Here is a 17342-nt window from a genome sequence, read left to right on the forward strand (position 1 = left end):
GACAGTCAGAAACTAGCTTGTCACATGATTGCAAAGCAGTTACAACAACAGAGTTATGACCACTGACAATGTGCCTTTCGGTTTCTTGCTAGCTGTCCACTTCGACTCACTAAAAACTTTGTGAGAGTTAATGACGTGTAGCTTGTCAACATGACTGCAGCAGGGTACAGACAGACACGTCCTGTAAGTAAACAGTCTGGAGGAGGACTTCAGAGGGGGGCGATCAGCTGCTTGCTCGCCGGACTTGGACCCTGACAAATGACTCAATGAGTACAAAAGTAGTCGTGTGTGTTGAAACGTCTGAGACAACAGCTGCCCCGTGGTGTGCTCTGCAGCCGAGAGAGATCGATGGATTTCCAAAAACTCTGCACTTTCGAAACTTTCCAGCACGTCTGGAGTCACTACGGTCATGGAGAAGACTTCCAGGAGGTGATTGAGCGAGAGTTCACACGGATTAAAGGTAATGATTGGTGTCAGTCATGAGTAGCAGTGACAGGAACAGTCGTTGCTGTAAGCTGACTGCTTTGCTCTTTTATTGTAAACAGGAATAACATATCTGGATCATGCAGCAACTACTCTGTACCCTGAGTCTCTGGTCAGGGACTACTTCCAGGACATCTCAAGGAATGTGTATGGTGAGAGAAATCACATGAGTGGTATTTTTATGAGTTGATTATTTTTTTTTATTCAGTGAGCATTAAGTTCATTATGTGTCCCAATAGGAAACCCTCACAGCCATAACCCCAGCAGCAGATTAACACATGACACCGTGGAGAGGGTCAGATACAGGTAAAGCCCATTCATGCCCTCAGAAGCCTTTATAATGGGCCCATGTGACTCCTTTGAATGGTACTTTGCTGCATCAAACAAGTCAAAATCGGAACATTTTCTTACAGGGTATTGCAGCATTTTAACGCCAGCCCCGAGGAGTACTCTGTGATTTTCACTTCTGGTTGTACAGCCGCCCTCAAATTAGTGGCTGAGAGCTTTCCCTGGAGGCCACCGACTGAGAGCGAGGCAGGGAGTCACTTCTGCTACCTCACTGACAACCATACATCTGTAGTTGGCATAAGAGGACTGACTTCGGGCCGGGGGGTAGTTGCCCTGCCTGTCTGCCCTCAGGAAGTGGAAAAGAGGGCAAAGGATGAGGCTCAAGGAGGTGAAGATGTTATTTGCCAGACGCCACACCTGTTCTGCTACCCAGCACAGAGCAACTTCTCAGGGAGGAAGTATCCCCTCAGCCATGTGAAAGGCATCCAGGCGAGACGTCTATACCCAGCATGTGACCATCGCGGCCGCTGGTTCGTGCTGCTCGATGCAGCCGCTCATGTCAGCTGTTCCCCTCTAAACCTACAGGACTGCCCTGCTGATTTCATTCCCATCTCTTTCTACAAGATGTTTGGCTTCCCTACAGGTCTCGGGGCCCTTCTCGTCCGTACCGACGCAGCAGGCATACTAAAAAAGACTTATTTTGGAGGAGGCACAGCAGCAGCTTACCTTTCTGGAGAAGATTATTATGTGCATGCTGCAAACCTTTCTGACAGGTGAAGTACTTTACAAGCCTGCCAAATCCTAGATATTCTCTGAAAGCACACAGGCGCTGTATAGCTCCTGCAGATTTATTCTAAGATGTTTTTTCTCTCTCTCTCTCTCTCTCTGGTCAAGATTTGAAGACGGGACTGTCTCTTTCTTGGACATCATTGCTTTAAATCACGGTTTTGAAGCTCTTTACAGGATCACAGGTGCTGTAACAGAGCATGCTGATTCATAGCTAAGCAGAATAACAATGCATATGCAAGTTGTTCATAATGATAATCTGCTTAATATCAACACTTCCCTTTCTTCATCTTGCCTTCAGGGGGCATGCACAGCATCCAACAGCACACGTTTGGCTTGGCACGCTACACTTATATGCTGCTGTCAAGTCTTTGCCATGGCAACGGGCGACCAGTGGCGCAGATATATACTGAAGGCCAGTTTGAGAGTCCAAGCACACAGGGAGCAATCCTAAACTTCAACCTCATGGATTCATATGGACAGATAATTGGGTTTTCTCAGGTGCATTCAACAAAACAGATTTATGTCTCTTTCACAACAGCTTAATTACTGCATGTTTATGCGTAGGCAGTGCTGCTGAATATTAAAACAATGCCTCTTTTGGCCTCAGGTGGACAGAATGGCCAGTCTGTATAATATACATGTTCGCACAGGTTGCTTCTGCAACACCGGGGCCTGTCAGTCCTTCCTCGGGATCAGCAATCAGCAGATGAGGAGAAACCTGCAGGTAAGAGATCAAGGAAGAGAAAAAACATTTCAAAGACTGGTCAGGTAGAATAAAACACTGTCTATTTCTCTTCAAGGCCGGCCACGTCTGCGGAGACAGCTTGGATATAGTGGACGGCCAGCCGACCGGATCTGTTCGCGTGTCCTTTGGCTACATGTCAACATTTGAAGACTGTCAAAAGTTCCTGAGCTTTGTTGCTGAGTGCTTTGTAGAGAAGCCAGTCACCGTGGACCAAGTGAGACTAGAGAAGCTAAAAACAGCCACAGCAGCATCTCGGGACATAAATGAGGACCCTCCAATCAAAATCGTTAATGGAGAAATATGTAAAGTGGATGAAAAGGAGAAGCCTGCAGAAGCATCACTGAGGGGATTTGGACTCAGAGAGTCAAACAGCCACGGGGGGGCTTGTACTCTGACCAACATCTACATATATCCCATCAAATCATGTGGAGCACATGAGGTTTGAGGATAACCCAAACACTTCTCTCCTCCACTTATTTCTGTCTCTGTTTTCGCCTGTTGTGTTCCCTCTCTCTGTCTTGATTTCTGTGCTGTTTCTTCATGCAGGTCCACAACTGGCTGGTGGGTCCATTGGGTTTACTGTATGACAGAAGCTGGATGGTGGTGAATGGAAACGGAGTGTGCCTGAGTCAGAAGAGAGTGCAGCGTTTATGCCTCATTCGCCCACAAGTCCACCTGCCCTCAAACAAATTGTTCCTGCAGGCATCAGGTCAGACAGTCTGTCAGTGGCTCACTGAAAGTACACACACTGCTTAACCAAAAGACGTTTCAATAAGTTGGATTTATGTTTTTTCCATTGCCCTGCAGGAATGGATACCATTTCGGTTCCCCTGGAAAACAACAGTCAAATGCACACTAGCTATGAAGTGTGTCAGAGTAAAGTTTGCGGTGACAGGTGAGCCGACAGTGTTAAAGCATCTGAAAGTGCAAGCTGCAGGAAACACTGTGACACATATCATTTGTTCCATATTTCTCAGTCGTGTCAGTGCATTCTCTCCGTCACTTGTTCTTGATGCCACCTCTCCACAGTGAATGGCTTTATAAGGTCTCCTGCTCTCAAATTCATATGAATTTCCTGATATTTGCTATTTTTAATGAAAATAACAAACAGAAATGTGCAAGAGATGATATTAATCCCCTCAGATACCTGCATGACGAATCACAAGTTAAAAAAAGCTAGCCATCCTGTGATTCTTGAATTAGATGTCACACCAAATAGTCAGCAGCATCACACTGTGTAGATTTCCCTCGGGCCCTCCAGAACATAATCTTCCTCCTTCCTCCAGGGTGGAGACTGTCGACTGTGGGGATGAGGCTGCCTCATGGCTCTCAGACTTCCTTGGACAGCCATGCCGCCTGATAAGACAAAGTCCTAATTTTACCCGAGACATGAAGAAGAGGCCTAGTGGAGGTATCAATATGAGCATTTCACCTGTTCTGTGCTGTTTTCGTTTTCCCTGGACCTATTTGTCATACTGTACATGAGCAGTACAAGGTCACATTGCCTGCTAATACTACAGTGCCTGGTTGTTGTTGCTGTGACCTTGCATTTCCTCCTGGGTGTCACTGAGAAATGTCATCATTTTCTTCTTTTGCCAGTTACTTGTATAAGAGCATACATTTACTACACAAAACAACATGTGAAAGTCAGGCTTAGGTTTGGCGACATGATAGATATCAGCCATTTCAAACCAGAGGCACCTGTGAAAAGATTGCAAGTATCTCAACTACTTTCAAGAAGTAGAAATTACTATTTAAAATATCCCCATGTCAGCTTCAACACCTGTTGTAATAAACAGTGCATGACAATTATTGGCTCTGCACTGTATACATCTGTTTCAGTTTTCATGTCGTGGTTAGTTCTCTTCAGCCTGGAAAAACATTTGTTTGGGAAAATAACCTTGATGATGTCATCAGGGAACCAGCTTTGGCTTCGACGCTACAAATTTTAAACAGAGAGCCTGTGTTACAGACTCCCAATGAAATTTGAAAGACGTGAGTAGAGGATCTAATGAAGAGGTACTATAGAGTTGAATTGTGGGAAGTGTAGGCTCCAGTGATTTAAAGTACCAATAGTCATCCCTACAATATTGTTTCAGTATCAATATTGAGGTATTGTCAAAAATATAATGATGATTGATTATGATCCTCTATCCTAACATTTATTAAGTGCTTTTGAGGACATTTCAAAATGTCGAGATATATATTGTGTATCGCGAAACAGCTTAAAAATATTGTGATATTATTTTAAGGCCATACCGCCCAGCGGTTTTATTTTCAATGACGATTTTGGCTTCCAACGATTATGAAATCAATATAATAAGAGATAAAGAGATATTTGTTCTGCATTCTGCTTTGCAATGATGCTCTTGTTTTTCCAGCGCACTCCTTTCCTTTAAAGCATTTATTTGAAGCCTAAACTCCCTCTCAGCCAGGCTGTGGCATGTTAAGTTTAGTTAAGTGCGGCCACCACACCACCTACCCGTTTGGAACCTGTGCTTGGAGCAGCCAAAAAGGACGAGAATTGCATTTCAGCAATCCTTTCTCATCATTGTATATGCCAAATAAAAATGCCATTATAAAACATATCACATATTAAATAACTGTTTATATTTATCATATCACAATAATTGTATTTGAACTTTATTTAGAGTTTAAAGAGAACCTGTTAGACAATAAATGTTTCTTTTTAAAGTTCAGGAGGTCTTTCATTCAACTGATGAGCCTATTCCCATCTGACTATTGTATCTATAAACAGTTTCTAGATAGGATCTCTACAAGAATTACTATATCACAATGTATTGTACATACGCAGATTTGACGGAAAAAAATCTCATAGCAAGATCCATTAAGTAGCTGTTCTGGAGCTTTTGATGATATCACACAGTCTTTCTCAGCAGATGGAGTATGCCCATTTGTCACTGAATTGTAGATGTTCGAATTTACATTTTCAGAACATTTCAAGGACTTCTTGGCTGAGATTGATAGTTGTGATTGATATTGCCGTGTAAAATCACATACACAGTGAAAGAAGATTTTATCCACATACATCCCTGTTTTCATGTAATTGTGAGGGCACATTTAAAGTCACAATTATCCACCTTGTGTATTACAGCAGAGCCAAAGTTTTCATATATGCAGGTTGCTCAAACCAGTCAACAGAATGTTTTCCTCAAATCTAATAAATCATTGGGGTAATATGGAGTCTTTTCCTTCTAGCTGCCACCGCCTCCACGTCCCTCTCCCTGGTGAATGAAGCTCAGTATCTCATGATCAACCGTGCCAGCGTGGAGCTCATTCAGAAACTAATGAGCAGCAGGTTTGAACACATGATGTGTTATTCAGAATATGTGACGCTCTGGTGAAAAACATCAGGATGTGACACCCGTGCATTTACATTACAGTGGGTGATTTACGTAGCGCGGCAAAATAACATGCAATTTCCACATTCCCTTTCTCAGGCAGGACGATTCCAACTGCGATCAGCTCCTTGACACACAGAATGTCATTAGCCGCTTCCGAGCCAATTTAGTCATCGCTGGAGTGGAACCATTTGAGGAGGATAATTGGTCACACTTGATTATTGGCAACACTCGATTCATGGTGAGCTGACACTTTGAGATAAATGACAAAATCTTCAAATGCATGGAAAGTGGATTTCTCTAAAGTGAATATGCTCCCTGTGTGATAATCGCAAAGGTCACAGGTCAGTGTGGAAGATGCCAGATGGTTGGAGTGGACCAGGAAACTGGGACCAAAACAAAAGAGCCGCTAATGTCCCTGATGGCCTGCCGTACCGGGAAGGTCAGTCAAAAACAGTTACTGCTTGTTCATGTACTGTAGTTACTATCTGTGTAGTGAAAAGTTAGATCAATGTGCCTGTCATTTGATACATTTTTAGGTGACTTTTGGTGTGTACCTCACCCATCAGCTACCAGGGGGCTCCACTACAGGAAGTGTTCTCTCCGCTGGATCAATTGTACAGCCACACAGTTCTTGAAATGTAACATCCTCTTTATTTATTTTGGTGACATCTTTTTTGTCCTAAGCGGTCATTGCTGCACCGCATGTGCAGAAGATCACGCTGTGGAGAGTTTCTGTAAATGCTGCTCTTTTCTTTGTGTGCGTAGCCCTTCGATGCTTCTGTCCTCTCAAATGTCCTTTTCATACCAGAGCATTCAGATTTCATTCCAGCGAAGTCCGTTTTGAATGGAAATGAATGAGATTCTTTTGGATTTCTTCCCAGTGGTTAGGTTCTTGAATAAAATGTGAGCAAAAAAAAAGTAGATGTGAAGTGTTGGATAAAAATATAATTTGTATGTATTACTGGTATTCGAGCCAAAACATGTCAGGCTTGATGCAATAATCATTGCTCATTTTAACCTCCCAGACAGTTCTTCCTATGTTTATTCCCATGGAGGATTATATTGCTATTTATTCCAAACACACCACCAATGATGCTGCTGCCACAAATCTCAAACACATTGGGGCCTGTAATTGAAAAACCTACCAGACACTGTTGGACATCGGATTTAATGCTGGAAAAAGTAATGATTTGATGTAAATAGGATAGAAAATGGGCATTTTCCTGAGAATCAGCTTAATCACAGTGACATGTTGGTACATAAGGCATGTATGTGCTAAACTGATCTGTCAAGGTCTGTCAGTACAATTGCCCCTGTATATTGCTCACCTGTAATTATACAAAGTATGAGGTGGCTCTCGTGTGTCCTAAGGTTTTGCACTGCTTGTAACAAATTTGCCAGTATGTGTGTGCCCACATATCAAATTGTGTATAGAAATTATACATGTAAATGTATGCATTCCACACAAAAGCTTAACTTAAAGTCCCTACTTGTGTAGGTAAGTGTTGTAATGTGCTGGACGACCAGATCAACTTCAGTGCTCCTTGGTATTGATGGAGGGATGAACACCATTCTTCCAAAAGATATTGCCTCATATGGTACTTTCACAGCCCATACAGTAGAATATGATTCACATCATTTTTATTCCCATTAAACCCTTGAAAGACTCCGGTCTCTCCTTTAATATTTCACCCATCTCCTTTAAAGGGGCTCTGTGTAACAGTTTTTTAGCAATTTACATATATTGATCACTTTTTTATTGACCATATGTGTGCAGATTTTAACATTATGTTGTGTCTCTCGGTGCCTGTGGACGGTTTGTTGAAGTTGTTTAATGCAAAAGGTTTGACTACGCCTCTTCTCAGTGTCTCTCGCTGCTCTGCTTACAGAGAGCAACAGCAGCTGATGTTTAGAAATGGAGTCTGTTAATATTAACTAGCATCCGACTTTAAGTACACCGCGTTCCACAGAGTCCCTTTAATATGTTAACCAGTCTGTGCACTCTGAGAGTGATTATTGATGGGAATTGTGTAATTGTTTTAAATCCCTGATGTTTTACTTTCCAGTGAATGTTTTATTTATTCATTTTGTTCCTGTGTTTTTTAGTTTTTTGTTTTGTCTGAAATAAAATGAACCAAAGAAGAGTTGTGATTGAGCCTTGCAATACATTAGTAACAATCAAAGTTCAGCCTTTTTTTCACTTTTATATATATATAAAGCTTAGACATTTTTTATTGATCCAATCATCAGTGGTGTCCCTCAGCAGTTGTATTGTTTTTAACTGTTCAAGGCACACTGTCCCTGAAAATCAGAGGAGAGGCACAGGGGGAATAAGTAAACATGGTACCAGAACGATTGATGGAAGTCCAGTTTTCATGTCTTCATAGGAACACAGGAACAAGGTTTAATAAATAATGAATTTGTCCTCTGAAGAAGCAAAGAGTAACACGGTACCATAAGTGAAGAAAATAATTTATTTTCACATGTAATATAACAAAACACCTGGTCAAAGTCTATAGTCTTGGACAGTAAAAGTAAATAGCTATACAGCTTTCCTTAAGGTGGCGTCGTGTGTTACACGTATTGTGCATCGTCATAAACTATACAGTATTTGAAGCGGTGCTACCTTAATTCCTGATATTTCCCCTTCCGCACGACTTAACTGAACGTTGATCAACTATTAGTGAACCGCTCACCAAGTGTACGTACAAACTGTGCTGTTGGGCCAGACGTCGGATCATATTTTAAAGTTTATTTTCTACTTGAGTAACACTGACGCTGTGTGATGAGGAAAAGGGTCCCTAAACAGGCCGGTTCATCCTCCGCTGTCCAGAGGAAAAAAGTCCATGGGAAAGAGGGGTCACCGTAAGTCAGCTAAACAGTTACATGTGAACGCCATTTTGTGTCGCTCAAACGCTTAAAATGTAACATTTCTTTGGGGGAGAAATGTTCAGTTTTTAAGGAGGGAGGTGTTACGACCCATGAGGCTGTCTGTGCTTTGATTTCCTCTGTGCTGTGATGCCCCTCTGTTGTGTTACCTGAGTGTGTGTGTGTGTGATTGGGTGCAGTTGTGTGTGGTTGATTGAGTGGGTGTCGGTTGTCCAGGGTGCTGTTTGGTCCAGCCTCCACACCTGAAGTTAAAGAGTCAGCTCCTCTCAGTCCCTGTGGGCTCTCCACTGGCACCCGGGAAGTCCACTGGTTGCATGTATCCGGACTGCCAGCACGTCTGTTTGAGTGCTAGATGTGTTTTTAAATCAAACCTTTAAAAATACTTTGCTGCTGGTGGTGCCAGGGTTTCCCCTTGGCCCTGGTTGTAACAGACCCTCATTCCTCAAGCTAAAAATTGTGAATTACCTAGCAAGTAGTGACACTTACCAGGTGACACTAACCTGTATCGTAGGCAACTGGACGTTTAATCACCTCTCATCCAAAAGGCTATAACTATCTGGAGGGGAGTGGCCCTAACAACTCTGAAACTCAGAGCTCACACACATCCTTACGACTCTGTAAGGTCACTCCCACACAGAGTTTAAAAGCCTGTCATCTGCCCTCCAGTTAGTTAGTTAGTTACTGAAGGAGCCTCTTGGGTGAAGGTGAAACGTATTCAAGAAACTGAAGCAAGTCCGGTTGCCTACGATACAGCACTTAGATTTACCAGGACCGAGAGGACTGAGAACCTTCATCAACATATTACCAGGTGACAACATGGGTAACCTCTTTCGACAAGCCTTCTAGGTAGATCTGGGTAATGATTTAGTTTATAGATAGAGATATATGTTTTCATGTACACTAAGATAAACATTCCAGAAGAGCCCTCCAGGACTTATGAATGATTAATTAGGTAAACGGCACAAGTAGAAAGGACATTTTACATTCTAATGTAATTAAAGCTGCTGTAAGCATTGTTTTAGCTAAATTCCTGTTTGTTTTGCATTTAGCAATCCCCTCCCTCAGAAATCGCAGAAACATGTGTTTGAAATTGCCAAACATAGTAGCAAACAGGAGGATCCTGCTCTCTCCAAGCAGATAGGACCTTTATGGAGTGCTCTGTCCTGACTGGCTAAAGAGGGCAGGGATACCAGAACATTTCTTTTCTCTTTTACTGCATGAGCGGAAGGGAGGAGAGACATGGGTTACTGTCCAAACACTCTATAATATTGATTACTGTTGGGATATAGAGCTATTTAACAGTCATTTTACTAACACTATATCACCTACAGCAGCTTTAATTTTTAGATGTGTTGTTAAATTTTAACATTTGTAGTCATGGACTGGAAATGTTCAGAGAGGAGAGTTCAGCGTTTTAGTTGTAAACCTAAAAGATATCAGTTATGTGAATTATGTGATAAGATAAAATGAGCAGACACTTGTTCTGCAGTGTGGTTGTCTAGTAAAACAAAGGCTGCATTACATCACACTGCAGTTGTGCCTTCATCAAAAATGTCTTCTAGAAAAGTTTCGTAAGTGAATAGTAAAAGTGTGAACTCTGGACAGATGAGGCGACAGTTTGATGGCTGCTGAAATGAATGACCTCCTATACGTTTCCCTGGAGCAGTGTGGAGGAATCGGTCTCCGACTAAAAGGGCTCTTCTGGCTGATTAGAGTGTTAATGGAGGGGGTGGGGTGTATTGTCCATTAATTGCCAATAGTCTGAATAGCATCCTCTTTTCTGCTGTTGCCTCTAGGGAGTCAAGACTGACTTCAATGACAGCCGGCCTGCTTGATTAGATTATTCAGTTCTTCTCTCCCATATTAATGTTTCCATATTAATGCTGCAACCACAGACTGGTAGGACATGTGGGGAGCAGCTCTGTACGTGCCAATGGGCCTGAGTGTACATTCCCTTCGACATCTGTTGTAAAATTTGGAGCTGCCGCTTCATGGAGCTCCAGTTAGTTCTCCTCTATGCACCTGTTAGAGCCGTTCAGTACATCTCCCAAAGATTCTTTACCAATGAATCTCCAAAATTAAGTCACCGTACTGAACACCATTGTAATCAGTAGCTTTGAGCAGTGAGCTCCCCTCACTGGTGACTGAGAGCACAGTTGGCTGCTCAGCTGTGATTCACAGTGCATTACCTCCCTGTGAAAAAACAGTGGACGCCACAGAAACACTTAAAATCTGATAACTCTTTCATAAATAATAATCAGCTGGGCTATTAACCTTATGTGCAGCGCTTGTATTGGCTAATTTTGTACTTAACACAACCTTTAATTATACTGGAGAGATCTTTGAGGTGTGACACCTCATTAGGAGTGGCATCGAGTCATTTACAAATAAACAATGAAAAGGAAAAAGACAACAACAGAGACAACTGCTTCACTTACTGAAGTACACATTTAATACAACAGTGACCTCTTGTCTTCCGAAAAAAAAGTGAACAAGCTACATCATCAGTAACTACAAATCTTTAAACTGAACTGAATAAAGTGACTCAAATCCCCAAAGTGATTTGTGATTTCCATGTTGAGCAGCTCACATTTGCTGAGTCATCCAAAAACTCTGCAGCTAAAATGGAGCAGAGCTGAAGTCAGATATAAAGTAGCTGATTGCAGGCGAGTAAACGTATCCAATGTTGCCATAGTGTTGATTTTGTGATGTAACACTTATTCAGATTGGACAGATTGGACCGATCTTGCTCCGAAGAGGGGCGCTTATCAGTCAATTGTATTCTGTTCTTGTTGGCTTAGTTATAAAAATGACAATACAGCAAATATTTGAGTTACTTAGAGACCACCTGGAGACTTCTCAAGAGCAACCAGAGGGTCATCCGCCTTTAGATTATGGTTAGATTCTAAGTGCTGTATCGTAGGCAACTGGACTTGTTTCAGTTTCTTTAAGACGTTTCACCTCTCATCCAAGAGGCTTCTTCAGTTCTTACTAACTGGAGGGGAGTTGCAGGCTTTTAAAGCCTGTATGGGAGTGTCCTTACAGAGTCGCTAAGGACACGTGTGAACTCTGAGTTTCGGTCATTAGGGCCACTTGTGGGTCATTGGTCGAACCGGCCTTCATGTGGGTTTCTAAGGCTAGGTGAGCCCAGATGATGTGAATGGTTGTTAAGCTGTCTGGGGAGAGAACTCAGTACTGCATTGTAGGTGGGTGATAAGTAATGTCTTAGGCCACCTCCTCTGTTCAAAGACGGCTGTTCCAGTTTGACATTGACATATTATTTTACTCCTCTTTCAAACCATCTGTCTTCTCTGGCCAAGATGTTTACATTGTTGTCCTCAAAGGAACAGCAGAGTCTGGACCTGAGGAGTTGGCCCTCCTGTGTTGTGCCATTCGTTTATGGAGAGGTTGTTTTGTCTCCCCAATGTACAAATCTGTGCAGTCCTGGCTGCATTGAACAGCATAAACTACATTACTCTGTTTATGTCTGGGTGTTTTGTCCTCAGGATGGACGAGTTTCTGCCTCAGCGTGTTGGTAGATTTAAAGTAAACTGGGATATGATGTTTATTAATGATCCTCCTGAGTTTCTCAGATGTTCCTGCGACATAGGGAATGACAATGTTGTTACATTTTCTCGTCTCCTCCTCCTTGTCTGCTCTGGATCTTTTAGCGGTGTTGACAAAGGTCCAGTTTAGTTAGCCACAGGTTTTAAGTGTTCCCCTGATGTGTTTCTGTTCCTTCTCCTTCCCCTCTTTCTTTGTGGGCACGGTCTCAGCCTGATGGTTTAGGGTTCTGATGACCCCCAGCTTGTGCTCCAGTGGGTGATGAAAGTCAAACAGCAAATACTGATCTGTGTGTGTAAAGTTTTCTGTACACCTCAATGTTGAGGCTTCTGTCTTCTTCAATGTGTACTGCACAGTCCAAGAAGGGCAGACTGTCTCTTCTGACATCTTCCCGCGTGAACTTGATGTTATTGTCCACAGCATTTATATGTCCTGGGAAGGCTTTCACTTCCCTTGCTCTGATTTTGACCCAGGTGTCGTCCACATACCTGAACCAGTGGCTAGGAGCAGTTCCTGTGAAGGTAATCAAGGCTCTGCTCTCAACTTCTTCCATGTAGAAGTTGGCCACTATTGGGGACACCAGTGAACCCATGGCACAGCAGTGCTTCTGTCTGTGGAAACCTTCACTGTACTAGAAGTAGGTGGTCGTCAGACAGAGGTCAAGTCAGGCACAAATGTGGTCTGTGGTGAAGTTGGTTCTGCTTGACAGGGTGCTGTCCTGTAGCAGTCATTTCTTCACCATCTTAACCGCTTCTTGAGTGGGAATGCATATAAACATCATAAGAAACCATTGTTTTGTCTGTGTCCAGTGTTATTTCTCTTACATGTCCAAGCACTTAGCCAGTATCCTAGCTCCTTTGGTCAGTAACGCTCAACACCACATCAAAAACTGAAAGGATTTCGCCAACAAGGTGAGAGAAAACACAGTTTAAAAGTCTGCAAACTCCCCTCCAGTTAGTTAGAACTGAAAAGCCTCTTGGATGAGAGGTGAAATGACTTCAAGAAACTGAAACAAGTCCAGTTGCCTACGATACAGCACTTAGAATTACCATGACCTGGATGACTGAGAACCTTCATCAACATTAAGGTAAGATGGTCAAAAGTCACATTGTTTTTATCGCACTTTCTCTCTGTTCTCAGGTCCCGATGGTGGCTTAAAAGAGGCTTATTTGCCCTCTTTGTTTTCTTGACTTTGGTGCCCGTCTCGCTCGGTATGTTACCTCAATTAATCCAGCACTTTGTGTACACTCACAGAAGTAAGTGAATTCATTTTCTTCCTCTTTGAAGTAATTTAAATCATCAATTTAATCACAAGAAAAGGCCCCACCTCTCTTTTCCTATTTGTAGTCAGGCTGCCGTTCTTTGTTGACCTCAGCCGACCTGCTGATCATTCCCTTAATCACACCATCAACATGTACTTAACATCAGAGGAAGGAATCTCCCTTGGCGTATGGTGGGTACAACCCAAGATTTTTTCATTTTTGAACATAGATACAAAAGGCTATTACTTTTTTTTTAATTATTCAATCATCAGTTGTCTCTCCAAGTGGGTGTAATGTGCTTCATCCCTTAAAGGCACACAGTCCCTGACAGTCTGTGGGAAGAGGCACAGGGAAAGGACTTGGCATGGTACCAGAACAGTTTAAACGATGGCAGTACAGTTTTCATATATCTTCATGGGAACACAGGCACAAGGTATAATAAATAATTCATTTTTATTATAGTTGGTTCCTGAAGAAGCAGAGAAAAGTACTGTACAGCTAGACATATTTATTTTTTCCTTTTTGTCTTTTTTTTTTTTTTTTAAAAAAACATTGATTTATTGGCACGTGTTGTGTTTTCATCATTCCAACAGGGCAGCCACTCATCGGGTGGGAGTGGCAAAAGTGAGTGATTACCAACACAAACATATTAATCTTTTGGAGATCTGATAAAGGTATGAAAGCCTCAACAGCCATTCTGATGACAAATAAGCATTATGTGTCAACAGGTATTGAGTGCACTTGGTTACCACGTGCTGGTGCCTGACTACAGAGGTTGGTGCAAATGAAGATTTATGACTCCTGATCCAAACATATTTTCCATCTCTATGCTTCTTGCCTTCGTATTGATTGTAATACACAACCTTCTCACATTGATTTAATATCATATGCAGACATATTATTACTCTTATGCTTGATGAGTTGTTTGTTGTAAGGCAGTCAAAAGAAAACGGTTCAACCTTAGGTCAGCATCTAGTGCAGCTTTCCCTTTGAATGGCTGCCACCTGGTGGCAGTGAAGAGCAGCTCTGTGATCTGTCAGTGTGCAGTAGTTGATGTGAGAAAGTCTGGCAGGGTTTGGAGACTCCACCGGTGAACCGACTGAAGCCGGTCTGACCACTGATGCCCTCTACTTGTACAAGTGGGTCAAAGCACGGAGTGGAAACAGCCCGGTGGTCATCTGGGGACACTCTCTTGGCACTGGGTCAGTAAGGAAAGACTCCAAATCGACAGTATTGTATTCAAATGACTCAACTGTTGTAGTTGCAGACTGTTTTGGATGTGCACTGCATATTTTTTTGAAATATGAAACTTTAAACTTTGAGGTCATTGCCTGCAACATTTACACCTTTTAATGAGACTTTTGCTGTTCATGTCTAATTGATATATCAGGGCAGCAACCCAAAGCTGTTAGAATGAGCAGTGATGGCCCTCCTAATAGCTATGTGCTAAAACACAAAATGTATTTAACTGAAATCAGCGCAATACAGAAAAGTAAAAAAAAAAAAAAAATCATCACAAAATGATGAGAAGAACCCTAAACAGATCTCATCATATTCATTACAACTTTATCTAGCAATGAAATGCACATTCAAGGCAAAGTAGAAAAAAATGTTACTATCCTACTGCTTGCCTCATAAATTATTTAATTCAGTAAAATACATGTTACATTCATTTAAATCAGCCCACAGCTACATAAACCCGCCACCATCAGGAATAGTTAAAGAATAAATTGTACATACATATACATATGTAAACATACACAAACTGGGGAAAATGAAGCTGTCGTTTTTCATATCTCTGTACAGAGTGGCCACTAACACAGCCGTAAAACTGATTGAGCAAGGTAGGTTTTGCTACCAGTGAATTTTGTCAAATAGAGATTAGAGGAAATGACTCCAACATCTCAGTGTGATGACTGTTTCCTCTTCTTTTCAGGAGAGGTTTTCGATGGAGTGATCCTGGAGGGCGCATTCAATAGTGCTCGACAGGAGATACCAGGTCATGCTTTTTCTTGGGTAAACTTACCGCTTTTATATTTGGTTTGTTTACTTCCTGTAACTGCTGCTGCTATATTATGCATAACCTTTCAATGTTTTATTTTTGAAGTATTACTGGAAATTCCCAGGCTATGGGTACTTTTTCCCAGAACCATGGGCAGAAAACAAGTGCGTCTTTCCTACTGAAGAGAAGTAAGTTTAATGAAACACTGACCTGCTGGCTAAACGCAGTTAAATATTGAATTATGCATGATCATATCAAACATTGATCAGCTGTTAATATTGTTATTACCAGTAAAATGCAATGAATTTATGTGTTTTTTATTATTCTGCAGTCTGAAGAAAATGAAAAGCCCGATCCTTTTCCTTCATTCAGAGGACGATCACTTAGTCCCCATTCGGGTTGCTGAGCAGGTATTACACACAGAAAGCTATACTGTAACCTGAGCTGGTATTTTCTTTACAGCTAGAAGCGATTGAAGATGGGATACCTTGTTGAAAGTAGACTGAACTCTTTTCATTTCCCCCATAGATGCATGAGGTCGCAGTGAGTGCTCAGAATGCAGAGCGAGTCAAGCTGGTGTCATTCAACGGTTCGCTTGGGTACCTCCACAACGGTTTATACAAAGACCCCAAACTGCCTGGCATCTTAAAGTGAGGAAACATTTCACTGATGATACTTAAAGTGATTGTATTCTGCCTCTGCGAGTCTGTCTGTCAAACGAGCTGTTTTATTCCTACAACATGTATATCTCATCATGTCTCCTCTGCAGGAAATTTGTGCTGTCGCTGTAATGTTGGAAAGACGACTGAAGCAGAAAAACCTGATTTAATTTGATCACACTGGAATCAAATGGTTTGTCTCCACTGCTGCATAAAGAAGTGATTCACTTTGAATATCAGATTTTTGTGAATCCATTTATTATTTTATGAAACAAACTGAGCGAAAAACTGATTTAACTTAGTTTTTAGATCAGTCACAATGGTAATTTATGTTAAATTGTCAGAACTAGAAATAATGAATCCCATTGGAAATGCAATTCAGATGAACCACTGATGCAGTAGGTGCCCTCTACTGGGCATTGCTGTGTGGTGATAATGCCCATCTATAATACTGGATAATGAGTTTAGTAATCCGAGGCTTAAAATGTCTAGGTGTAACTGACATTTCAGAATAATTCAAGGAGAACAGCTGGAAAATGTCTGTTGTCTGACCTTGCTGTCACAAGTGTGGTTTTAGGAAAAAAAAAACATGAATTCTGAAATTGGGAGTTCTTTTAGTTTAAAGAATATATAATGCATTCAGATAAGTTTAAAGAAGCTCAGTTCAAATGTCAATGCTGTTCAATCACAATATTTTTTCCTGCGTCAACCTGCAGTGCATTGTTCTGCCTTGCACTTTGCTACAAGAATATGTATTGGTCTCATTTGGAAAAACTCTGGAGGAGATCTCCACCTTTTCAGAATTCATGGAGCACCGCTTCAACCTCTCGTAAATTCACAATGAACTGACTAGGATTAATTCAGGTACACGTTGTACCATTTAATGTTGCCTTGAAGAAAATGTTCAACCGCTGAGGTTCTCCTATAAGCCTGAAGATTCATTAGGAAACCTGTAGTGACAAAAGAATAGTCACACACTCTGCATTGCAAACATCCTTGTCCTACATGGCTGATTGTGTAAAATATCTACAAAGCTGTACTTTCTTTCAAACAAAATAAAAATCATCAATGTCAGGAACACTTGTGTGCATACTTCATCTTCATATGCAAGTATATAATGAAAAAAGTCTTTATTCACATTCTTTATTGAACCAAGTCCCCTCTGTACAAGATAATAGACTATTATAGAGAAGCTTTCTTTGCACTGTTTCACTGCATATTAAATTTAATGAATAACAGACGATTCACCTTTCAACAAGGCCTTCCAGCTTCATTTTGTACTGATACACATCTGTA

The 17342-nt window shown here is 41.6% G+C and overlaps 2 protein-coding genes across 2 annotated transcripts; both read left to right on the forward strand.

Annotated features, from left to right (window-relative positions):
* Positions 1-46: 46 nt before the first annotated feature.
* On the forward strand, positions 47-7814 carry mocos (molybdenum cofactor sulfurase). Its single transcript, XM_073481381.1, has 15 exons — positions 47-460; positions 546-635; positions 723-789; positions 897-1544; positions 1666-1742; positions 1859-2058; positions 2168-2284; positions 2361-2744; positions 2852-3014; positions 3113-3200; positions 3592-3716; positions 5525-5624; positions 5767-5908; positions 6005-6109; positions 6207-7814. The coding sequence occupies exons 1-15, from the start codon at positions 349-351 to the stop codon at positions 6303-6305; spliced, it is 2517 nt and encodes an 838-aa protein (XP_073337482.1). The 5' UTR covers positions 47-348; the 3' UTR covers positions 6306-7814.
* Positions 7815-8314: 500 nt separating this feature from the next.
* Positions 8315-17124, forward strand: LOC141009087 (lysophosphatidylserine lipase ABHD12-like). Its single transcript, XM_073481497.1, has 13 exons — positions 8315-8535; positions 13264-13379; positions 13471-13576; positions 13699-13818; positions 13979-14009; positions 14114-14159; positions 14458-14587; positions 15192-15229; positions 15322-15401; positions 15493-15575; positions 15719-15797; positions 15916-16037; positions 16157-17124. Exons 1-13 carry the CDS (start codon positions 8456-8458, stop codon positions 16176-16178), a joined length of 1053 nt encoding a protein of 350 aa, XP_073337598.1. The 5' UTR covers positions 8315-8455; the 3' UTR covers positions 16179-17124.
* Positions 17125-17342: the final 218 nt, after the last annotated feature.

This window comes from Pagrus major, chromosome 15 (genome assembly GCF_040436345.1).
Source record: "Pagrus major chromosome 15, Pma_NU_1.0".
In the NCBI taxonomy this organism is placed as follows: Eukaryota; Metazoa; Chordata; class Actinopteri; order Spariformes; family Sparidae; genus Pagrus; species Pagrus major.

Excerpts from the sequence above, each read along its gene's own strand:
- LOC141009087 (XM_073481497.1), top strand. The coding sequence starts at position 8,456 with ATGAGGAAAAGGGTCCCTAAACAGGCCGGTTCATCCTCCGCTGTCCAG. Across the intron at positions 8,536-13,263 it reads CATGGGAAAGAGGGGTCACC|GTCCCGATGGTGGCTTAAAA; the intron begins GTAAGTCAGCTA and ends CTCTGTTCTCAG. Across the intron at positions 13,577-13,698 it reads GGAATCTCCCTTGGCGTATG|GCACACAGTCCCTGACAGTC; the intron begins GTGGGTACAACC and ends CATCCCTTAAAG.
- mocos (XM_073481381.1), top strand. The coding sequence starts at position 349 with ATGGATTTCCAAAAACTCTGCACTTTCGAAACTTTCCAGCACGTCTGG. Across the intron at positions 461-545 it reads AGAGTTCACACGGATTAAAG|GAATAACATATCTGGATCAT; the intron begins GTAATGATTGGT and ends TATTGTAAACAG. Across the intron at positions 3,201-3,591 it reads AGTAAAGTTTGCGGTGACAG|GGTGGAGACTGTCGACTGTG; the intron begins GTGAGCCGACAG and ends TCCTTCCTCCAG.